This window comes from Stenella coeruleoalba, assembly GCF_951394435.1.
Source record: "Stenella coeruleoalba genome assembly, chromosome: 10".
Lineage (NCBI taxonomy): Eukaryota > Metazoa > Chordata > Mammalia > Artiodactyla > Delphinidae > Stenella > Stenella coeruleoalba.
Genome location: NC_137156.1, coordinates 87,320,360 through 87,343,280, shown reverse-complemented (window position 1 = coordinate 87,343,280; position 22,921 = coordinate 87,320,360). Strand labels below are relative to the sequence as shown.

Here is a 22,921-nt window from a genome sequence, read left to right as displayed (position 1 = left end):
ACAGAGTAACTAAGTGGTAGAGCTGGGAATTCAAACCCAGGTCTGTCTTGTGCTCTCGTGACTCTCCAACCAGAGCTCTTTCCACAAGATTAAGTACCTCACACTTGTTTCATGAGCCAAGTACACTCTATTTATGCCCAACGCACAGACAATTCTAACTTTTACCCTCTCCCAAATTTTAGTATCTATAGCTACATATTTTCATTTATTCAAGTCCTCACACAAGCTGAGGCAACCTCATGGTATAAACCCCATCTCTGAAGTGAGGAAACAAGCTCACAAATTATTTGCCCTAATTCACACAGCTAATTCTGACAAGCTAATTTCAGAATCAAGCCATGCTCCTTCCCAGAATGACGTTACCACACGCTAATTCTCATGAAATTAGAGGACTAGCCAACTACTAATAAAAACTGGACTGAACATGGAAAATATGAACTCAACTGCACACCAGAAAGATTGACGATTTGAAGTTAATTCCAGTCAGAAAACTGTGTTGACACATCTAGCTTCCAGTGCATCACGCAGTAGATTTTGTACAGCGTATATGACACATCAGATTTACAGGTTTGATGTGATGAAACAAATGAAAACTACAATTTTCTTCATGTTCCTATTTAATCACTGCAGTTACTAAAATATTTAGATGCAAAAGGGCAACATTTAACTAATACCTACTGAAAATCTACTGTGCTTCCTCTGTGTACCACTGTGATAATGGTACATGATAGGAATTTAGGTGGCACATGGGTAATTCATATTAATTAATATTTTAGTATTTACAGATTTTAAAATGACAGAAAAATATAACTAATGCAACAAACCACTGGTTTCAGACCTCCTTACTTCTCACAAGACTAAGAGGAAGAAATTAACATGTTGATTATACTTCTGGGGAGGGGTCAAATGAGGGCTTAATCTCTATCTGTAGTATTCTTCCATCTTAAAAAAATCTGAAGAAAAGTAAGCTGACCTCAGAAAGAACATTCAGTAAATAATTGTACAGATGCTACAAGGATGTGGCAAAAAATCCCAAAGGTAGTATGTGAAACTGACATTTTAGAAATAATGTTCAAGCGTTTGATACTATGTTAGACAAAACAAAATTCCCTCCCTAAAGAAAGCCACAGAAGAAGGATCTAACAGTCACATGGACTTAAGGAGATTTTATTTATAATAATGCAGATCTCAGTTGTTGATTACTACTACTTTTTAAGTAACTTTTATTTTCTTAGTAGTATTTCAAAATTGCTGAACACAAAGAGTTTGAAACTGCAGGGAGGGAAAAAAATTAGACTCAATATAAGCATTATCAACACGATAACAACTACTATTTATTGAGTAAATAAATAATGTTAACACTGTTTATGAAGCAGTGTATTTCCGTGTATTATGTACTCATGCTATGAGGTACTATTACTATTCCGTTTTATAGATGAGGAAACTAACTTAACAGGGACTGACTTAAAAAGTTCTCTTAGGGACTTCCCTGGTGGCGCAGTGGTTAACAGTCTGCCTGCCAATGCACGGGACACGGATTCGAGCCCTGGTCGGGGAAGATCCCACATGTCACAGAGCAACTAAGCCCGTGCGCCACAACTACTGAAGCCCGCGCGCCTAGAGCCTGTACTCCACAGCAAGAGAAGCCACTGCAATGAGAAGCCTGCGCACCACAACAAAGAGTAGCCCTGCTCGCCACAACTAGAGAAAGCCTGCATGCAGCAATGAAGACCCAATGCAGCCAAAAATAAATTAAAAAAAAAAAAAGAAAAAGTTCTCCTAAATAGTGTAACTCTGAGAGGATGGCAGAGGTGCTACAATTTTTCATCTCTCCAAAACCTCTTATGTCAAACGTAACTAACAGCAAACCCAAAACCAATAAGCAAAAACATTTACAACAAAACTCCCTGACAAGGTTACCTCACAAACCCCAAAATGTAAGTTAATGAGGAAAAACTTATGGTCACATGACCAGTATCATTATCAGAATCTGTACAAGAGAAAACAGAAGTCGTAGTGAACCGGAAGGGCCTACAAACAGGAGAACCACAAAATTGCCAACAGGTGTTCACAAGAAATCATGGCAGGTCAATGTGAGAACAGTAGCTGAAACTGAGATAGGTTTTGCCCACTCACAGTAATAAGTGAAGAGAAAGGACGTCCAGTAAGGGCTGAAAGGGACAAAGTCTTGCTTCATGAGCTCTTGAAAGTGACCCACCAGACCTCCCATCCAGAGGAGACCCCAAAGACAAGAGAAAGAGACAAGAGAGACGAAGGAAAGACAAGGTCCAAATAAAAGTATTGATAGAACAGAGCCTAGAAATTTCAGAAAGAACACTCCATATTCTAATACTTCACAAAAATAATGAGCAAACTCTGTGAAGTTAAGGACAGCTACTCTGAACCATGCCTCCTCCTCAAAGTGCAGAAAAACTATTTTCACATAAAAATGCAAAACAGAAAAATATCAAGGTCAAATCTAATATGAAATTGTTGTAAGAAAAAAGGAGAATAAGGAGCAAAATAACATCCCTCAAGACAGCAAAGAGAAGCTAGAAAGACTTGCTCAGAAACAGATCACAACCTTATACTATTTTCAAAATGAGCTAAACATATTGAGAAAAATGATACAAGTCAGAATTAGAGAAACTCAGAAAATGAAGCAATAGAATACAGCAAAGAATGAGAAAAGAATTACTTCAGGAAATAAAGACTAAACTAAAAAGCATACAAGAACAAATGATCACAACACACAATGCAGTAAGAATCCTTCAAAAGAGGAAATTTTGAAAAATCAAAATGGAATTAAATTTAAAATTTCACTTTAAAAGACACTGTTAAGAGAATAAAACGACAAGCCACACAGTGGTAGCAAGTATTTGTAAACCACATTAATAAAGAATTTGTATCCATAACATATAAGGAACTCTCAAAACCCAATAACAAATCAAACAAACCCCATTTTAACATGGGCAAAAATGCGAAGAATCAATTTACTAAAGGAGATATACAAACAGCAAATAAATAGATGAAAAGATGCTCAACATCATTAGTCATTAGGCAAATACGAATTAAAACCACTATACAATAGGCACCTATTAGAATATCTAATGTGAGAAAGATCGACCGTACTGTGTTGGAAAGGATATGGAGAAACTGATCTCAACTCCCATGATACTGGTGGAAAAGCAAATTGGCACAATCACTCAAGAAAACTGTTCAGTAGTTTCTAAAGTTAAACATACATGTACCATATGATCCAACCATTCCACTCCTGGATGTATTTTTACCCAAGAAAAAAAGAATGCATACAAAGACACATACACAAACGTTCACGGTAGCTTTATTTAATAAAGAAAAAACGGGGGCTTCCAGGGTGGCACAGTGGTTAAGAATCCACCTGCCAATGCACGGGACACACGTTGGAGCCCTGGTCCGGGAAGATGCCACATGCTGTGGAGCAACTAAGCCCATGCGCCACAACTACTGAGCCTGCGCTCTTAGAGCCCACGAGCCACAACTACTGAAGCCCACGCCTAGAGACCATGCCCCGCAACAAGAGAAGCCGCTGTGATGAGAAGTCTGTGCACCTCAATGAAGTCACCGCAACTAGAGAATGCCTGTGCGCAGCAATGAAGACCCAATGCAGCCAAAAATAAATAAATTTTTTTAAAAAAACTGGAAATAACCCAAATGCCCATCAACCAGTGAATGAAGCAAGAACTGTAGGATATCCATGTAATGAATACAACTCAGAAATAAAAAGGAATGAATTGTTGATTTCTGAACAACGTGGATCAATCTCAAATTATGCGGAGTAAAAAAAGGCAGACAAAGAATATACTGTATGATTCCATTTACATAAAATTCCAGAACATGCTAACTAATCTACAGTGACAAAAAGCAGATCTTTAGTTGCCTGAGGGGAGGAGAGCACACACAGGGAGGGGGGATTACAAAGGGAACGAGAAAACTTCTGCGAGTAATGGATATATTCTCCATCTGGGGTGTGGTGTTACTTTCATGAGTGTAGATGTCAAAATTTACCAAACTATATATTTTTAGTAAACTAAACTTACTGTTATCAATAATTGAAGTTTTTTAAAATAAGCATTATTAAGTAAAGCTATTTTCTAAAAACAGAAATGAGGAAAAAAATCCAGGAATTCTTACCTTAAGAAACTCATCCATCCTAAAACATCAAAGAGATCTGAACTGCTACCTTTTAGATTTTCATTCTCGTATTTACAGTCTTAGAAGTTAGACAAAGCTCAGTTTAGCCATAAATGATGACAGAAACTGCAAATTTCAGTATCAAAAGTTAAGGCATGGGCTTCCCTGGTGGCGCAGTGGTTGAGAGTCTGCTTGCCAATGCAGGGGACACGGGTTCATGCCGCGGAGCAGCTGGGCCCGTGAGCCATGGCCGCTGAGCCTGCGCGTCCGGAGCCTGTGCTCCGCAAGGGGAGGCCACAACCGTGAGAGGCCCGCGTACCGCAAAAAAAAAAAAAAGTTACGGAATGCCCATATTGATTTAAAAAAACAAAAAACCAAAAAAGACTAAATAAAGCTAAATGTAAAAACACCAGCTGTTTGAATCATAAATTAAAAAATATTTTCCAAACTCCATAAAGAATCTAACACCACCAATCACTTTAATACAAAATACTCTCAGTAAATGTACAAAGACCTAAAGATTTGGGGAGGTTGGAGGGGTGGACAGGGATGGGACAACTGATGACCTTTTTAAGTCCTCTCTCAGGACAAATAATTGTCCAGAAAAATCAGGTTGAATTTCCCTAGCCACTTAGTGATCCAGTCAAACAGGATATTAAAGAGCTTTCTTGTAGAAACTTTCAACTGTTTATACATTTACAGCCAAAGTATTTTATAAAAACGGGACGGCAGGGGCTTCCCTGGTGGCACAGTGCTTTAGAGTCTGCCTGCCGATGCAGGGGACGCGGGTTCGTGCCCCGGTCCGGGAAGATCCCACATGCTGCGGAGCGGCTGGGCCCGTGAGCCATGGCCGCTGAGCCTGCGCGTCCGGAGCCTGTGCTCCGCGATGGGAGAGGCCACAGCAGTGAGAGGCCCGCGTACCGCACACACCAAATAAAAGGGACGGCAGTCTGTACACACCTGGTAAGAGGCGTTAAGTATTTAACTCCAAATAATCTTGTTTATCAAAACTATGAAGTAAAATGCTTTTCCTCTTGATACCGTAGAGAGGTATTAGTTCGGACCAACTACCAATCAATATAAATACAAATTATTCTGCATCAAGTTTTTAAAATCAAGATGTTCTAGGAGACTATAATTCAAAGGCAAAAATTACCTTTCTTTCCTGAAGGGTTCTATTTTTTAAAAGCACTAAATAGAAATTTAAGATTGAACACATCACAGTCACATTCCTAAGGTGACTGGTAATTTTAATAAGCACCAGGGAGTTTCAGCTCGTCTGCAAGACCATTAAAGAGGGTTTTTTTTTTCCCCTTTCTAAAATCAGGCCAGTTATTAGAAGGCTATGCTGCAACCATAAGCAAATCTTGTGAGAAATGAACATTTGCTAATAAAGCCAAAGAAAGTATACATCATTTGCTGAAGCTTACACTCTTTTATTAGGCCTCAAAAAGAATTTTAAAACTAGACATGAAGTAGAGGAGCCAAAAGAAAGCCCATTTTTTAAAACTACCCCCCAAAAAAACCTCTCCCCTTCCTGTTCACTGCCTCCTACACAAAGGCTACAAGGTACCAAATCTGCACTGCTCTCTACAAATAAAGTTAGCCTGAGTGTGAAAACAACTCCTAAACAACTACACACACAACAATGAACTGAAATGTTCCTCTGAAAACAGTGCTAACTTCATAGTATAAGTTTCAGATTCACAGCATTTGCAAACAAGCCTAATAAAATGCTGAGCGTATGTTAACAAGTTAGCTATCCTAGAAAGTTTACAGGACAGTCAAGATTAGCATCTGGAATTTGTCAGATAATCACCCAGAGTGCTCAAGAAAATAAATATAAGTGACACTTCAAGCACCCACATATATAAATATGACAACAAAAGGTTGGATACAGGACAATAGGAGAAAATACCACCAATAAAAGAATCTGAAACAGAATCAAAGCCACAGAATTTGGGAAATAAGCCTGTTTGTTATGGCCAAAAACAGCCATAATGGAATATGCATTCTTCTTTTTCTCTGGCTCTTCTAGACTAACACATTCTAAATGCGCAAAAGCATAAAGAAAATCTTAACAAAGCTCTAAAATTCGTTACAGAGCGCATATGAAGTAAATAAAGCAGATACACTTAGTAAATGCTTTAAATTACTGGAGCTTGTGCAGTTTAGACAGATGGAGTATTCACTGCTTCTGAAATACACTTCTGTCCCTTTCCTGAGCAATTCTGAAGGATACACAGATCTATAACAACGATTACATGTTTTCAACTCACATTGTTTCTCCAGTCTTGGCTACATGACAAAGAAACTGATCCAGGACCGGACAAACTTCCTTTTTCCCCCTCTTCTCAAAATCTAGATAAGGGAAGAAAGAAAAGTTATTAGTATTTCTAAAAGTCCACCAACCATTTCCAATGCCTTCTAACAACAAACTTTCCTCTCACTCCTTCCTCATATTAAGCAGCAATTAAAAAAAATTTTTTTTAATTTAAAAAAGCCTCTCAACGAAATATCCACCTCTTACTCTCCAATTTCAAATGTCACTCTTCACAGGTAACGAGAGCCCTCCTAAAGGGGGCACTCAACTTCGCCACAAACCAGCCCTAACGCAGTGCTTCTCAAACTGTGGTCCGGGGGAACACCAGGACCACATTCATCTCAGAGACCGGCTAAAATACAAAAACCCCAGATCCCGACCCCACAGACTGTTTATTTACGTGAAGTTCATAAATCTGCGTTTTAAGAAAACACCAGCTCCCTCTCGTAGCCGTCCCCCAGTGATCCTGGGTATCAAAGCCTAATTCTCAGAACGCTGAAATCATGCTCTCCCAAGTTTGAGAACCACTGTTCTCAAGCCTGTTGCTTGGAAGGCGAGCAATTCAGAGCCGGGAAGGCGACCACCTGAGAATGAGGGCGCGTGGAAAGATGACTTCAGAAGCCCTGAAAAAGGCTCCTTGAGACACTTGAAAGTTGCTTTGCCGCCCCCTCTCCCCCCCCCAAACCTTTCACTTTTCTTCTCCCCGCCGTGGCCCGGCGTGCGGGGGCCTGATGGAGAACGAAGCCAGCCTGGGAAGGCGCTGCGGGCCCAAGACCCGTGCCCCGGGAGTGGGAGAGGGGCCGGGGCCCCCGCGAGAGCTTCCCGGCTCCCCTCCCCCAGCCCAGACGCCGGCGGCCGACACAAAGCCCAGAGCAGGGCGGGAGGGAGCTGCCCACGGGGCTCCCCGCCCCCGGGGAAGCGGGAGGGGGATGGGAGCCGGGGAAGCGCGCCCTCCCCCCCAGCCCGGCCCAGCCCCGCGGAACCACTTGCCCCGAAGGGAGATAGGACCACGGAGGGTGAGAAGGAAGGGAGAGGGGGCAGCTACCCCCACCTTTCAGCGCCTCCTGCAGCCTCTCGACGTCCATGGCTTCACGGAGCCCCTCGCAGCCTCCGCCTCCTTCCGCGGATCTCCCGGGGACTGGAAGGCCTCCCCCCACCCCCCCGACGCCCTCCCCCTCCCTTGCACACACTCCGGCACGCAGGCGACCGGGGGGGGCACCGAAGGGAGCCGGGGGAAGCGAGCGAGAGAGCGAGACCGAGAGAGCGAGCACCTCCCCGAGCCGCTACCACCAGCCCTCCAACATGGCGCCCGGCACGTCATCGCGCGCACGCTCCCCGCCGCCGTCCTCGCGCCCGCGGCGCGCCCAGACCCGGAACCCGAGAGCGCGTGCGCGGTGAGGCGTGTGGCCCCTGGCAGTCCCCCGCAGACCCGGCAGGGGCGGTAGCCCCGCCTCTCCCCCGGGATGGCCCTAGCTACCTGCGCCGACCTGAAGACGGAGTGGTCTAGGCAGGGGTGTGGGACGCAGACCCCCTGGATGTGAGTCCTTGCCATTTGCTAGCTGTGTGACCTTGAGCAATTTACTGAGCCTCTCTGAGCCTCACTTTCCCCATCTGTACGGTGAAAGCACTAGTATGGACCACTCTATTAGGTGGCTGCGAAAATCAGGTGAGAGTGTGTACACTTAGTGGTCAGAGTACGCATTTTAAAAGCACTCACTATTACTAGTAATCGTAGCAAAAATACCTCCTTGCCTCAATCCAAAGCTCGTCGATGACCCACCCTTGAAGAGAAGCAAGGCACACAGCAAAGGGATGAAAAGCTTAGGCAATGGAACCAGCTGGATTTAAAGCCCAACTCAACTGTTTACTCCCTGGCGGACGTACTTAAACTCCGGTAGCCTCAGTTACCTCATCCACAAAATGGAAGTTTGTAAAACAGCCCTGAGACTTGAGTGAAACGGCGATGATGAAGCACTGAGCGCACAGGGTGCCTGGAACTTAAGCACTTAATGTGGCTGCTGTTTTTATTATCATTATGATTTTGATTACATTACATAAGCACCCAGGAAGTTACAGAGGGCAGAGACCTCAGAAGTGCTCTCCCGCCCTGACATTTTACAAATGGGATAGCTGAGGCACGGAGAACTAGTCTGGCAGCAGAACCCAGAACATCTGGCAACTAGCTAGTGTGTGGACATTTTTATTATCCTCTCATGTCTGTGAGCTTTTCAAGAAAAAGATACTGCACTGTTCCACCTTCTCTTCTCAAAGCCTAACACAAATCTGTGAAAGGAAGGAAGGGAGAGAGGGAGGAAGGGAGGACAGAAAGCTATTTCTTGACTGGTGTTACAAGGTGCAAATTTGGACACAGCCATCACAAGTGTTGACCCTCTTAAAAGATAGTGGCTCTGACCCTGAACCTGGGTGGCAGATGTAGGCAACCCCCCCCCCCGCAAAAAAATACTTTTCTGGATTTTACCATCAGAGAACCAGTCCCTAGTATCTTGAGACCCTTTCACTGTTCTAAGCATCCAGCTCAGTTACAAATAGCCTTGCAGGGGATGTATTAGGGTGGCATCATCACAGTGGGCCAACACTTTCAATGCCCTGGATTTAGTTTATTATGGTCCCTTCCAGTCTGAAGGAGCCTACCCTCTACACAGCAAAGCTTAGCCGCCACTCTCTCTGCCACCCAGTACTCTGTTTAAGCAGGTGTCTTCCTGTATGGCCTGTGCAGGACAATACAGTTGCCACTAGCCACGTATGGGTATTTAAATTTAAATTAATTAAAAATAAAATTAAAAATTCAGTTCCTGAGTTTGTCAATGAAATTCAGTTCCTCAGTCACACTAGCCGCATTACATGTGTTCAATAGGCCCATGTGGCTAGTGACTTTTGCACTGAGAGAAGATTCCATGATCGCCAAAAGTTCTTCTGGAACTTTCTGTTAGAGACCGTACCATGCTAATTTCTCCCACCTTGCTCTGTCCCTTTTCATCAGCTCTTCTCCTCACTTGGAGATGCCTCAACTTCCAAAAACTGGATAAGGTCCATGGAAGGAGACAAAGTACACACAGCAGTGTCAGCCGAAGGGAATGAGGGAAAGTTTCCCTAGAGGAAGTAGAAGCGTTTAAGCTTGAGAGCTGAATTCTGAGAGGAAGGAAGCCAAGTGAAGTGGAGAGGAGATGCTTTCAAAGAGAAGAACTAGGTGCACGGGCGCTGAAATGAGACAGAAGAGCCAGGTAGGTTCAGTCTGGCTTAAGCTGAGAGTGCAAGGGCAGAAGAAGCAAGGGATGACGCTGAAGAAATATTTTCTTTGGTTCATTTCTTCCTTCTTCCTTGGAATTCTTCTCTAGCCAGCATGCTTCCCAATGTCTGCGATTGCTAGAGCCTCCTATTGGTACTAACTCCCTTAGAGCAAAACAGAATAAAATGTGACGTCCAGCCTCCACGAATGACCCTGAAGATCCTAGCCTCCTGGGGTTCATGCCCCAGTGTAGTCTTCTCCCAGGTGAATCAGGGAGAGCGGGTCCGTGTGAACAATAGCGTGGCGGAAGGGATGGTACTTGCCTTCTGAGGCTAGGTCATAAAAGGTGCTGAGGCTTCTGCTCTGGGCACTTGGATTGCTCTTTCTAGAGGAAGCCAGCTGCCATGTCACAAGAACATCAGAGCAGCCCTGTGAAAACGCCCAAATGGAAAGGATTGATGGCTTTAACGTGGGTCCTCCAGTCCCAGGAAATCCTTCCGATGACTGCAGCCCCAGCTGGCATCTGGACTGCAACCTTATAAGGGATCCCAAGTCAGAACCACCCATCTAAGCTGCACCTCAAGTCCTGACCCACAGAAACTATGAAAGATGACAAATGTTTATAATTGTTCTCAGCTTCTAAATTCTGAGGTAATTTGTTACACAGCACTAGATAAACAATGCACAAAGGAGAATATTAATAGTAACAGCTAATATTAAGTATTCTCTATGTGTCTAGCATTCTTCTAAGCACTGTATAAAAGTATTTAATTTAATTCTTGCAAAAATCCTATAAGTGATATATTTTTTAAAATATTTATTTATTTTTGGCTACATTGGATCTTCCTTGCTGCACGCAGGATTTCTCCTTTCTCTAGTTGTGGCGAGAGCGGGGGCTACTCTTCGTTGTGGAGCACGGGCTTCTCAGGGCGGTGGCCTCTCTTCTTGCGGAGCACGGGCTCTAGGCGTGTGGGCTTCAGTAGTTGTGGCACCAGGGCTCAAACCCATGTCCCCTGCATTGGCAGGCGGATTCTTAACCACTGCGCCACCAGGGAAGTCCCCCTATACGTGATATTATTATCGCCACTTAACATAAGAGCAAACTAAGGTATAAAGAAGTGAACTAACGTGTCCAAGGTCACACAACTACACAGGCAAGGGACTGACCCATGATTCAAAGCCAGACTGGTTTCAGAGGCCCAGACTCTTTCTGGTCCTCAAGAAGTTTGCAAATGACCAGGAAAGAAAACAACATAATTATAGACTCTGATGCAAAGTAGAAGGCAAGTATGCAAATCAGGTGGTCAGAGGCCTGTGACATCTCTTTCAGGCAGAGATAGAAGTTTTACTATTTGGAAGGGCCTCACTTAAAGACTGGAAAGGATTTGCACCAAAAGAGAAGAGGCTTCCAAGGCAGAGGGAACGGTATTAACCAGGCAAGCTGTCCGTGAGGGCCTCCTAGGTACCGCAGAGAACGCGTGCTTGGAATCTGTTCCCCCGCAGAGTCAGGGTGTAATAGAAGAGAAGTCCCTTAAATGCAAACATGCAAGAAGACTGGCCCGTTCCTCTGAGGGTACACAAGAGGGGAAAAGTCTGATGACAGAGAAGAAGGTAGAAGGTAGAGACAGGAGAACGGGAAAGAGAAAACAGCTGGGACTGTGTCCGAAAAAAATGTGCAAGGATCTTCAAATAACCCCAGGGAGAAAGACTGGAGTTGGGCCATCCCTCTGAGATGAGCCTGTGGGGAGGGACAAGAATGGGAGATTGAGGAAAAGTCTAGAAAAATCCACACACCGTCTACAAGGGCTGAAGGGCACAGAACAGGCTGTGTTAAAATACGAATAGAAAGACCTGGAGGCTCTTTGATTCTCATGGCCTTTTATCCGTGCTTTCTAGTCCTTATTTGTATATCGCAACGAGTGCCAGGATGAAGCTGAGGTTGGAAGGTGGACAAATTAGAGTGAATCCAGGTTTCTAAACAAATAAGAGAATAGTTTCACCTATCCGCAAGGTTCACTTTTTTCCAGAGACTTTCAAAAGCTAACTGTTTCTTTATTGGAAATAAGGGCAACAAAGGGTGTGCTCCGAAAGACCCAGGGTTGTGTTCTGTGGTACCACGACGGTGTGGTGGCCACTGGCAGCCACTCTGGGCTGAAGACCAGTGTTAAGATAGGAGGCTGGCAGACAGTAGTTAGTACTGCCTGGGTGGATGCCTGCATGAAGTCTGACTGCAGTAATGGGGGTGCACTTCAAACTGTGTGAACGAAATGGGAATTTATGAGGAGGGCAGGGCAGGCCATAGGATCAGGGACTCTCCGTTCTGGAGGCCAGGAGTCTGAGATCAGGATGTAAGGCAGCCCACATTCCCTCTGGAGGGTCTAGGGAAGAGTCTGTTCTTTCCCCCTCCCAGCTCCTGCTGACTGTCGGCATTCCTTGACGTGTGGCTGCATGCATCCCTCCCATCTCTGCCCCTGTGATCACGTTGCCTCTTCTATCACTTCTCCCTTGACCTTACTCTTAAAAGGACACTAGTTATTGGATTAAGAGCCCATCTGGTTATCCAGGCTGATCTCCTCAGCTCAAGATTCTTAAATTACATGTACAAACATTCTTTTTCCCAGGAAGATAACAGTCAGAGGTTCCAGAGATTAGGATGCAGACATAATCATTTTGGGGCTACCATTCAGCCCACTATAGTCATTAAACGATTTTTGTGGGAAGGTCCTTTGAAACTTTGTAAATATCCCATTTCTCATCAAATGTTCACTCCTGAGTTCTCGCCTCCATTGACGTTTCTTGGCTGAATTAATTATGACTATGATGGTTGCCAAATGGTGGTTTTCTAATTCCATCGTTCCTTTTACATTTATTAGTTGGCATCCTACCAAAAGGAAAGTGTCATCTCCTGTCATTGATTCATGTTTTATTTATAATAATTTAGACTCACTGATTCCTATTTTATTCAATGGGTTATGATTCATTGCTATCATTATTTATTTTGATACCTAAATTGTCCTATACTTGGCCAGTGGGACCTTCTTCAAGCTGGCTTCTGCATCCTTTTGACGTGTCCCCATCAGTCTTGGAACACTTCGTTATTGTCGGGTACAAAAAGGTATTCCAGGCTCATCTTGCATCTTCCTTCCCCAGCCCTGGAATTAGCCATTTCTCCAAGAAGCCCCAATTCCTTTTCGTGGAGAATGCTATTTAGAAACCTAGATGAGGCTGCTAGGGTGTTCATGACCATTGGGATGTCATTGCTTCTAGGCCCTCCACATATATATTTATTTCTATATCTAGCTATATCCATCTATCTATCTATCTATCTGTCTATCTATCTATATACAGATAGATAGTGAAAACTATGAGTTCTCAGCTTCCAATTCCAATCCAACACAGGAGGATTCATTCTAGTTTTCTCCCTTTCCATATACATAACTCTCCAACATTGAACCTTGTATGTGTTGCCATTCTCCTCAATATATTCTTTTATTCTATCAGTCTCCCTGTTATGCAAGCGACCTATCACCAGTCCCTTTAACAGTGGCCTTTCTCACCTGTCTTGGGCTCTGACACCCTGCACCAGGCTACTTCCCCCCACCCCCTTGCAAATTCCTACTTTTCTTGGCCATACTTAACTGGTTTGAGACTGAATTATTCCAGAAGGAAGGGTAAATATTATTAGTATTTATAATGATAATAATAGTCATTTTAAACTTTTCAAATAACTGATAAAGAATGTTTTATAAAGCAATTAAAAGACTACAGAGCAAGCAAACATCTCTTAAGATGGTCTCCCTCACCCAATACCCACCACAGCTAGACGGAGCTTTATGAGTTTGTAGTAAATCTTTCCAGATGTTTCTTAGGTGTTTACGTGTCTCACCTGTAGTATTACAACAGCCTCCAAATGTTCTCCTGCCTTCTGTCCTCGCCTTCCTACAATTTATTTTCAACACAGCAGCCAGGGTTTTTCATAAGAGGATCCGATCATGTGCCAATCCCCTCATTCCACTCAGAGGAAAAGCCACAGTCCTTGCCCTGGGGCCTCTATGCACAGTCTGCCCCTCCCTCCCCCAACCTCGTCCCCTGCCCCCAGCCCTTCTTCAAGCACTGGGGCCTCTGTGACCTCCATGATGTACTTTTAACCTGCGAGTACACTCCCCACTTAGGATGGTGCCCTAGCTCTTCCTTCTGCCTGGATCCCTCTTCCCTGGGATATCCACGTGACCCTCTCATCCCCTTGAGTACCACCTTCTCAACAGAGGCCTACTCAGGCCACACTAAGTGCCATGGCGCCCTCCATCTTCCCCTGCACCCTTCAACCAGCTCCTCTCTCCCCAGCCCCTATTTCTTTTGCTCCTAGCCCTTCTCATCTCATATTATGTAATTTCCTTTTAAAATTTTGTTTATTGCATGTCTCTGCATCACTAGAACATAAACACCCTGAGGACAGAAAACTCTTTTGTTCCCTGGTTTGTCCCAAGTGTCTCGAAGCTTTGTGCACTGTCTGTAACACCACAGGGGCTCAGTAAATATTTGGTGCAGAGCTTCCCTGGTGGCGCAGTGGTTGAGAGTCCGCCTGCCAATGCAGGGGACACGGGTTCGTGCCCCGGTCCGGGAAGATCCCACATGCCGCGGAGCGGCTGGGCCCGTGAGCCATGGCCGCTGAGCCTGTGTGTCCGGAGCCTGTGCTCCGCAACAGGAGAGGCCACAACAGTGAGAGGCCCGCGTACCGCAAAAAAAAATAAAATAAAAAATAAATAAATAAATAAATATTTGGTGCATAAACATTTATTGAAGTAATTCTTCTTGGCTTAAATTTATCTCAAAAGGTAACGCATTCTTCTGCAGTTTGAGTTTTGGTTTTTTACTTAACAATATGTCTTGGGATCTTCCTGTTTTATTTTAGATATACTAATTAAAATCTTATTTTGTGTAGTACTTTGAAGTATAGATGGAGTATTGTTATTCAACCAGTCGTCTATGAATCACACATACAACTACTCCAGTTTTTCTCTATTAAAAACCAGGCCTTGTATAATTCAAATCTCAGTGTCCTCCTTTATAAAATAGACAGTATTCACCTCATAAAAGACTGAGGATTAAAAGAGATCCTGGGGTAGGACTTGGCAATTTTTTTTTTTTTTTTTTGACTGCGTTGGGTCTTCATTGCTGCGCGCCAGTTTTTCTCTAGTTCCAGCGAGCGGGGGCTACTCTGTTGTGGTGCACAAGCTTCTCGTGGCAGTGGCTTCTCTTGTTGCAGAGCACGGGCTCTAGGCACGTGGGCTTCAGTAGTTGTGGCATGCAGGCTCAGTAGTTCTGGCTCGCGGGCTCTAGAGCGCAGCCTCTGTAGTTGTGGCACATGAGCTTAGTTGCTCCGCGGCAGGTGGGATCTTCCCGGACCAGGGCTCGAACCTGTGTCCCCCGCATTGGCAGGCGGATTCTTCAGCACTGCACCACCAGGGAAGCACAGGACTTGGCAAATCTTTTATTGCATTTTTATGCTGTTATTATTACCTGTGCTACTGCAAGCCTCCTCATGACCATTTCTCCAGGACACTAATTGTTGGAGAGGCACGTTTTTAATCAGCAGTGCCTATGAACTTCCTCAAACAGAGCTGTCACCTTCCGAAAGTATGTCACTGTACACCCACTTGTGGACTCAGTAATTTTTGTCAATCTGATGAGTACGAAAAATAATACCTCTGTGTTGTTTTTTGTTTCCAAGATGTATCTGTTAGTTGGAATATTTTTTCCTTTTTTTTTTTTTTCTGCCAAGAGTATAATTTCATCTTTTTTTTTTTTTTTTTTTTTTTGCGGTAGGCGGGCCTCTCACTGTTGCAGCCTCTCCCGCTGCGGAGCACAGGCTCCGGACGCGCAGGCTCAGCGGCCATGGCTCACGGGCCCAGCCGCTCCGCGGCATGTGGGATCCTCCCAGACCGGTGCACGAACCCGAGTACCCTGCATCGGCAGGCGGACTCTCAACCACTGCGCCACCAGGGAAGCCCTAATTTCATCTTTTATTCCAACTCAGTCCCTAAAGACTTTCCAGACAACCACAAATCACATTGATGGGATCTGTCTTCTGGGTTGTCACAAGCTATGCCACTTCTGCAATGGCCTAACTATATGTAGATTTTGTTAGTGTCACCACCCAGAAGTGTGGAGTAGGAAAGCGGGGAAGGAGTCAGCCTCGATCAGCAAAGTCGCAGACTTAGAACATAAAGCTGAGCCCAGGAAATTCTGAGAGTGTGTATTTTATGCCAGACGCTGGTCTGTAGAGACCGTGGTGAGTAAGGTACAGTCTCCTGGATCTTACAGTCTAGTGGGACAGAGAAACGTAAAGGAAGTAGACAACTAAGTAAAGGCCCAGGATTTATAGATTGCAGTAAGTTCTAAGAAGGAAATAGGGCTTCCCTGGTGGCGCAGTGGTTGGGAGTCCGCCTGCTGATGCGGGGGACGCGGGTTCGTGCCCCGGTCCGGGAGGATCCCGCATGCCGCGGAGCGGCTGGGCCCGTGAGCCATGGCCGCTGAGCCTGCGCGTCCGGAGCCTGTGCTCCGCAACGGGAGAGGCCACAACAGTGAGAGGCCCACGTACCGCAAAAAAAAAAAAAAAAAAAAGAAGAAGGAAATATACAGGATAATATGGTATGAAAGCCATGTGGGGGAAGCCGCTTCGGGTGGGGTGGTCAGGGGAGATCTCTCTGAAAAGGTGATGTTTGGGTTGAGACTTGAAAATGATTCATGTTGGGAAAGAGCTGAGGAAATTAAAGATGCAGAGGCTTTCAGACAGCAGGGGGAAAGATGTGTTCAGGGAAACTGGAGGAGGGTGGGAGGATGGTGGGTGAGGGAGAGCAGAGCAAGGATAAGGAAGCCGGAAGCTGGAAACTGTGATTCCTTCTAAGCCATGTTAACAAGACTGGTTCTCATCTTTAGGGTGATAAAAAGTAGGATGTTTTAAGCAAGGAAATGGCATGCTCCAATGTGTGTTTGTCAAAATCACCATAGTTTCTTGTCTCATCTTCCTTTCTAGGAGTGCCCAGTGCCTTCTCTTCTTTCAGGAATTTCCAGTTCCTGTCATCTCCTCTAGCATCCTAAAATCTATTACTGATGACACACCACCTAGACTGTCATTCTCATGGTTTGGAGTGAGTTAGCATTACTCGGGGAGCTTGATAAAAATGGGCATTCTAGGCCCTTACCCCAGAGATCCTGACTTAGTAGGCTGGAGGTAGGAGCCAGAAATATCCATTTCATCAAACTCCCAGGTCAGTGGTTCTCAAATCAGTCTGCATCAAAACTACCTGGAGGGCTTATGAAAACACAGATTACTGGGCCCCACTTCTAAAGTTTCTGATTCAGTAGGCCTGGGGTGGAGCCCCAGAATCTTTGACACTTCTTTGTTTAATTTTTTTTAACATAAATTTATTTATTTATTTTGGGCTGTGTGGGGTCTTCGTTTCTGTGCGAGGGCTTTCTCTAGTTGTAAGCAGGGGCCACTCTTCATCGCGGTGCACGGGCCTCTCCCATTGCGGAGCACAGGCTCCAGACACGCAGGCTCAGTAGTTGTGGCTCACGGGCCCAGTTGCTCCACGGCATGTGGGATCTTCTCAGACCAGGGCTCGAACCCGTCTCCCCTGCACTGGCAGGCAGATTCTCAACCACTGCACCACCAGGGAAGCCCTGTTTGTTTAATTTTTATTTTTGTCTGCATTGGGTCTTCGGTGCTGCGTGTGGGCTTTCTCTAGCTGCGGTGAGCGCGGGCTACTCTTCATTGCGGTGCGTGGGCTTCTCATTGCGATGGCTTCTCTTGTTGCAGAGCATGGGCTCTAGGCACGCAGGCTTCAGTAGTTGCAGCATGTGAGCTCAGTAGTTGCAGCATGTGGGCCCTAGAGCGCAGGCTCAGTAGTTGTGGCACGTGGGCTTCGTTGCACCGTGGCACGCGGGCTCTTCCTGGACCAGGGATCAAACCCATGTCCCCTGCATTGGCAGGTGAATTCTTAACCACTGCGCACCAAGGAAGCCCCCCCCCAGAATCTTCATTTCTAACAAGTTCCCAAGTAATATTGATGCTACTGGTCCAGGGACCATGTTTTAAGAACCACGGTCCAGGGTGATTCTAATAAAGGTGATCCCTGGGACCACACTTTGAGAAACTCAGGCCCAGGGACTAAAGCTAATCTTGCTAGTATTCCATAAGTGTTCTTCCTAATATCTCCCAGACTCTCTGGCCTCATCTTGGCCCACCCACTCTCTGCATTAGGCCAACCCCTAGCATTCTTTGCTCTTGGCACAGAAAAGTTCTCATCATTGCTAGAACTCATCATGACTGTGCACTTGCTGGCCTTTGCACATGCTGTTCCTTCTCCTTGTAATGCCCTTCCCCCAAGCATTCCCTTTAGACCCTGCTCAAATGTTATCCCTTCTGTGTGGAGTGTTCCTCATCTCTCTGCTAGACATTTGTTGCTCCTTTCATTGGATTGCCTGACACTTTGCACATATCTCTAACATAAGAGCATGAAAACTTTTTTGACCAAAACCAGTAGAAAAAATTCATTTTATATTGCAACCCAATAAACATATACTGATATATTACATAAAATTAACATACGATTTTATAAAATAATACTTACCTTAACATGCACGCTGCTATTCTACTTTTTTTTAAAGCTGGCTGTAACTTTTTAAATTGATTGTGGTATGAAGCACACAGCTTTGGGGGCTTCCCTGGCTCAGTGGTTAAGAATCCACCTGCCAATGCAGGGGACACGGGTTCGATCCTTGGTCTGGGAAGATCCCACATGCCACAGAGCAACTAAGCCCGTGTGCCACAACTACTGAAGCCCACGTGCCTAGAGCCCGTGCTCCACAACAAGAGAAGCCACTGCAATGAGAAGCCCGCGCACCGCAACAGAGTAGCCCCTGCTCAAGGCAACTGGAGAAAGCCCACGCACAGCAACAAAGACCCAATGCAGCCATACATAAATAAATAAATAATAAAAATGTAAAATGGACAAAAGGTTTGAACAGACTTTTTACCCGTGAAAACATATGAATGTCAAATAAACACATGAAAGGATGCTAAACATCATTAGTCACTAGGAAAATGAAACTGAAAACCACAATGAGATACCACTTCATACTCAGTAGACTGGTGAAAATTAAAAAGATTGTCCACATAATCTTGGCAAGCACGTGGAGAAACAGGAACGGCTAGTGAAAATGTAAGTGGTACAACGAACTTGGAAAACAGTTTAGCAGTTTCTTGAAAAGTTAAACATACATTTACCATAGAGCTCAGACATTTCAATCCTATATTTTACCCAACAGAAATGGAAAAATATGTCGAAAGACATGTTCAAGAATGTCCATAACAGCTTTGCTTGTAATAGCCAAAAACTGGAGACAAGCAAATCCATCAATAGGAGGATGAAATAAAAAGGAATGAACTATGGATACGTGCAATAATATGCATGAATCTCAATGATGTTGAGTGAAAAAAGCCAAGCAAAAAGAGTACATGATGTATGATTCCTTTTATGTAAAATCCTAGAACATGCAAACTCATGTATAGTAACAAGAATTAGATCAACAGTTAGCTGGGAACAGGGGTGGAGGAACGGATGGATTGAAAGGGGTATGAAAAGACTATTAGGGGTGATGGAACTATTTGTTATCTTGATTGTGAAGATGGTTTCAAGGGAGCATACATAAGTTACAATCAATCAAGTTGTACCTTTTAAATATAAGTAGTTTATTGCATTTCAATTATACCCTAACAAAGTTGTACAAAAATATTAATGACTAGCTAAACACAAGTCATAAATGCGAAAACAAAACAAAAATCCTAGTCTAAAATACGATGCATTTAAAATGCATAGCTTAAAAAGGGAAATAATGGATAATAGAATTCAAAGCATTTGGGGATCTAAGCTGGGGGAGAGGGAGGAGGACAAGGAAGAAGAAGAATTCTCATAATAAGTAAAATAAGATCATAAGTATTGAAATTCAGTTACTTTACTCATATAAAATAATTATCAGTTGCAGATGATGAAACACAGATCTCAGTACAGTGGGGCCCAAATCCAAGGAAAGGCTGGTAGAAGAGTGGGGAAGTGAGACAGAGAAGAGAAGGAAGCCAGTAAAGAATATATTATCAAGGAAGTTACGAGTGCAGGCAGTCTGAGCTTGCTCCCAGTGTAGAATTCTGGGATGGAACTCCAGAACAGACAGCTAAGAGTTGAGAGGCAAAGGAGCTGGGGTATTTATCCACCAATTCCCGCCAGTCAGTGGTTGAGAGCTACTTCCAGATGTGTTAATTTCCCAACACTTCCAGCCTGCCCAAAGGCAAGTAGAGCAGGCTGCAGTGGAAAAGGAGAGTCTTCAGGCAGAGAGTCACAGGGGCTGGAAATGAGATTCTAAGCTGGCATGCATGGAAATAATGCGTGTTAAGGAAATAAGGCAGGGCATGCTGTGCTGGTCAACCATTACACGCCACATACTGTGGTATTTAAATAGACAGCAACCTTAAGAAGCTTACATTTCAACATGTAATACACCAACTATTTTGCTAATTAGTTCTTGACTTTATCTAAATTTCATCTCAACTGAACACAACCTCTTAATTTTATGTTGACTTTCTCCTAAATCACCATGCACATGCAAAGAACAGCAGAATATCAGGGGAACCATGATAAATAGCTATCAAGTTTTAAACTTGATTTTTAAAAATATTTATTTATGTATTTATTTTATTTATTTTGGCTGCACCGGGTCTTAGTTGCAGCACTCAAGATCTTCGTTGGAGCATGCGGGATCCTTTTAGATGTGGCATGCGGGTGACATGCAGACTTCTTAGCTGCAACATGCAAACTCTTAGTTGAAGCCCGCATGCGGGATTTAGTTCCCCGACCAGGTGTATAACCTGGGGCTCTGCACTGGGACTGGAGTCTTACCCACTGGACCACCAGGAAAGTCCCCTTGATGTTTTGACCCAAGTTGACGATGCCATTTTTTGGCTGCACTCAGAGACAATGTATTTTTCCAAAGATGGAATGATTCTATTGAAATGACATGAAAATTTTATGGCTGGAATCCTAGAAGGATGTGTGGTTTTCAGTAAAATATTAACGAAAAAAAGCATTGTTAGAGTAACACATTTCCCTTGACATCAATTAAGCTTCTGAATCCAGAGCTATTTCTGAATTTTTCACTTACATGAGCCAATACATTCTCTCTCCCTCTCTCCCTCTATATCAATTTGAGTTGTATTTGCTGTCACTTGCAATTTAAAAATTTTTTAACTAATACAGAAATTGGCACCAGGCGTGGGGTTGTTTCCAGGCAGCCAAAATCCCACAAATGTCCACAACAGAGACATAAAAGAGAGATTACGTGAATACATTCAGGTAGAAAGGAACTTAAGCACCGTCTGACCCAACCAAGTCATTTTATGGGCAAGTAAATAAATCTCCAAGAAATTAAATAAATCAATATACTTTTAGTTAATGATACTTTAGAGAATGCGTTATCATAACCCAGCACCCTGAACATTTGTAGGAGAAATAGGTTTTGGAAACAACACGCAAAGTAAGTATAGCGTGTGACGAAGCTTCGCTGACAGGAACTGGTCCCTTCATGGTGCAGCAGAATCACTTTACTTCTTTTCAGTAAATACTTCTGGAGCACCAGAAATGTATTAGCCATTGAGTTAGGTGATGCACATTGAGCAGGGGAAAAGAACAGCAAGGACTGTACCCTCAAAGAACTTTGTATCTAGTGGGAAAGGCAGTCAATTAACTCAGAGTTTCACGCAAATAAGTATTGTTGCTGTGATAATACATACCGCAAAGAAAAAGTCCAGGATTATGTGAGGGAATATAAGAGGCAGAACTGCCTTTATGTACGGGATCCAAGGAGCCTTCCACAAGGAAAGGATATTTAAATCGATACCTGAAGGATAGTAGAATTTGCCAGGTGAATTTCTAGGGTAACTGATTCCAAGCATGTGCAAAGCCCCTGATGGGAAAGAGCTCGGCTTCCTAAAGGAACAGAAAAACAAACTAGCATAAGTGAACATTAGCGGAGTGAGGAAGAAGAACTCAAATGAAGCCAGGGAGATGGGTAGGAGGTAGATACGCAGGGACTTCCTGAGAACTTTGGACGCTATTCTAGGAGCAAAGGGGAAACACTGAGGAGCTTTACACAGGGTGGGGATGGGTTAGGGTTTGGAGGGGACCAGACTGAATGCAGAGAAATAAGAAAGGCATTAGAACAACAATCCAGGTCAGAGAGGAGAGGAATCCAGGGAGTAATGGTTTGAGTGGAGACAACAGTGAAAATAGAGGAATTTCTGACTGACTCAGTGAATATTCTGGAGGTAGAAGCAATACACTTTTTTCTTTTTTTTTGGTACTAGTTTGAGTTGTTTGTGCTGTCACTTGCAACTTGAAGAGATGTACAGAAATCGGTATCAGGAGTGGGGTGCGTCAATGGGGATGTGATGATTTAGTGATGAGGGTGATGTGAAATGTGACAGAGGGCGAAACAAGTAATGAGCAGGTTTCTAGGATAAGGCAGGGGGTGGACTGGTGACACTGACTGACTTAGGGAACCACGAAGGAGGAGAAGAAGGGGGAACACTATGAGATCATGATCAAGGACAGGAGGGCTACTTATAAGCTATGAAGAGCTAAAGGGTGTGATAGGAACCAAACAGAAACAGGATAGCTTTGGGAATCGTAAAACTACTGAAGCCAGAGATTTTCAAACTTTTCCACCTATGTTCCTCTAAAAAGAGAAGGAAGGCAGAACTTCAGCATGTGGACCCTCTGGTAAGTAAACATCTGACCCCATGGCAGACTAATAAATAAAAATGCCAATTTTTCAATATGATACTCTTTTAGAAATCCATCAGCCATTTATTTACTGGAGGTAAGGGGGCCACAAACAAGGAATTTTTAGAATCTTGGAATTCCATGTTTTTGTGTTTATTCCTCACAACAATCTATGAGGAATCCTTGTCCTGTTCTAGTAAGTGGGAAGTCTGAAGCACAAAGATGGTCAAAACAGTTGCCTAGGTCACATGTAGGCAGAAAATGGTGGAACTAGGATTTAAAGTTAATGTTGTCTAAATATAGTACCTGACTCATATCTCACAAAATAATTTGATGTGG

At 43.9% G+C, this 22,921-nt stretch overlaps 1 protein-coding gene across 2 annotated transcripts in view; it reads right to left on the bottom strand.

Annotated features, from left to right (window-relative positions):
- PPP4R2 (protein phosphatase 4 regulatory subunit 2) overlaps positions 1-7,670 on the bottom strand; it is a 54,103-nt gene extending 46,433 nt beyond the window's left edge. For both annotated transcript variants that reach the window (XR_013830192.1, XM_079934242.1), the window contains exons 1-2: positions 7,548-7,670; positions 6,453-6,534 (exon numbers count right to left, since the gene is read on the bottom strand). Coding sequence is in view for 1 of the 2 variants with exons in the window: in XM_079934242.1 (XP_079790368.1) it covers positions 6,453-6,534; positions 7,548-7,581 (116 nt within the window). In the remaining variant the exon portion in view is untranslated. The remainder of the gene's footprint in view (positions 1-6,452; positions 6,535-7,547) is intronic.
- Between the last annotated feature and the right edge of the window lie 15,251 nt (positions 7,671-22,921).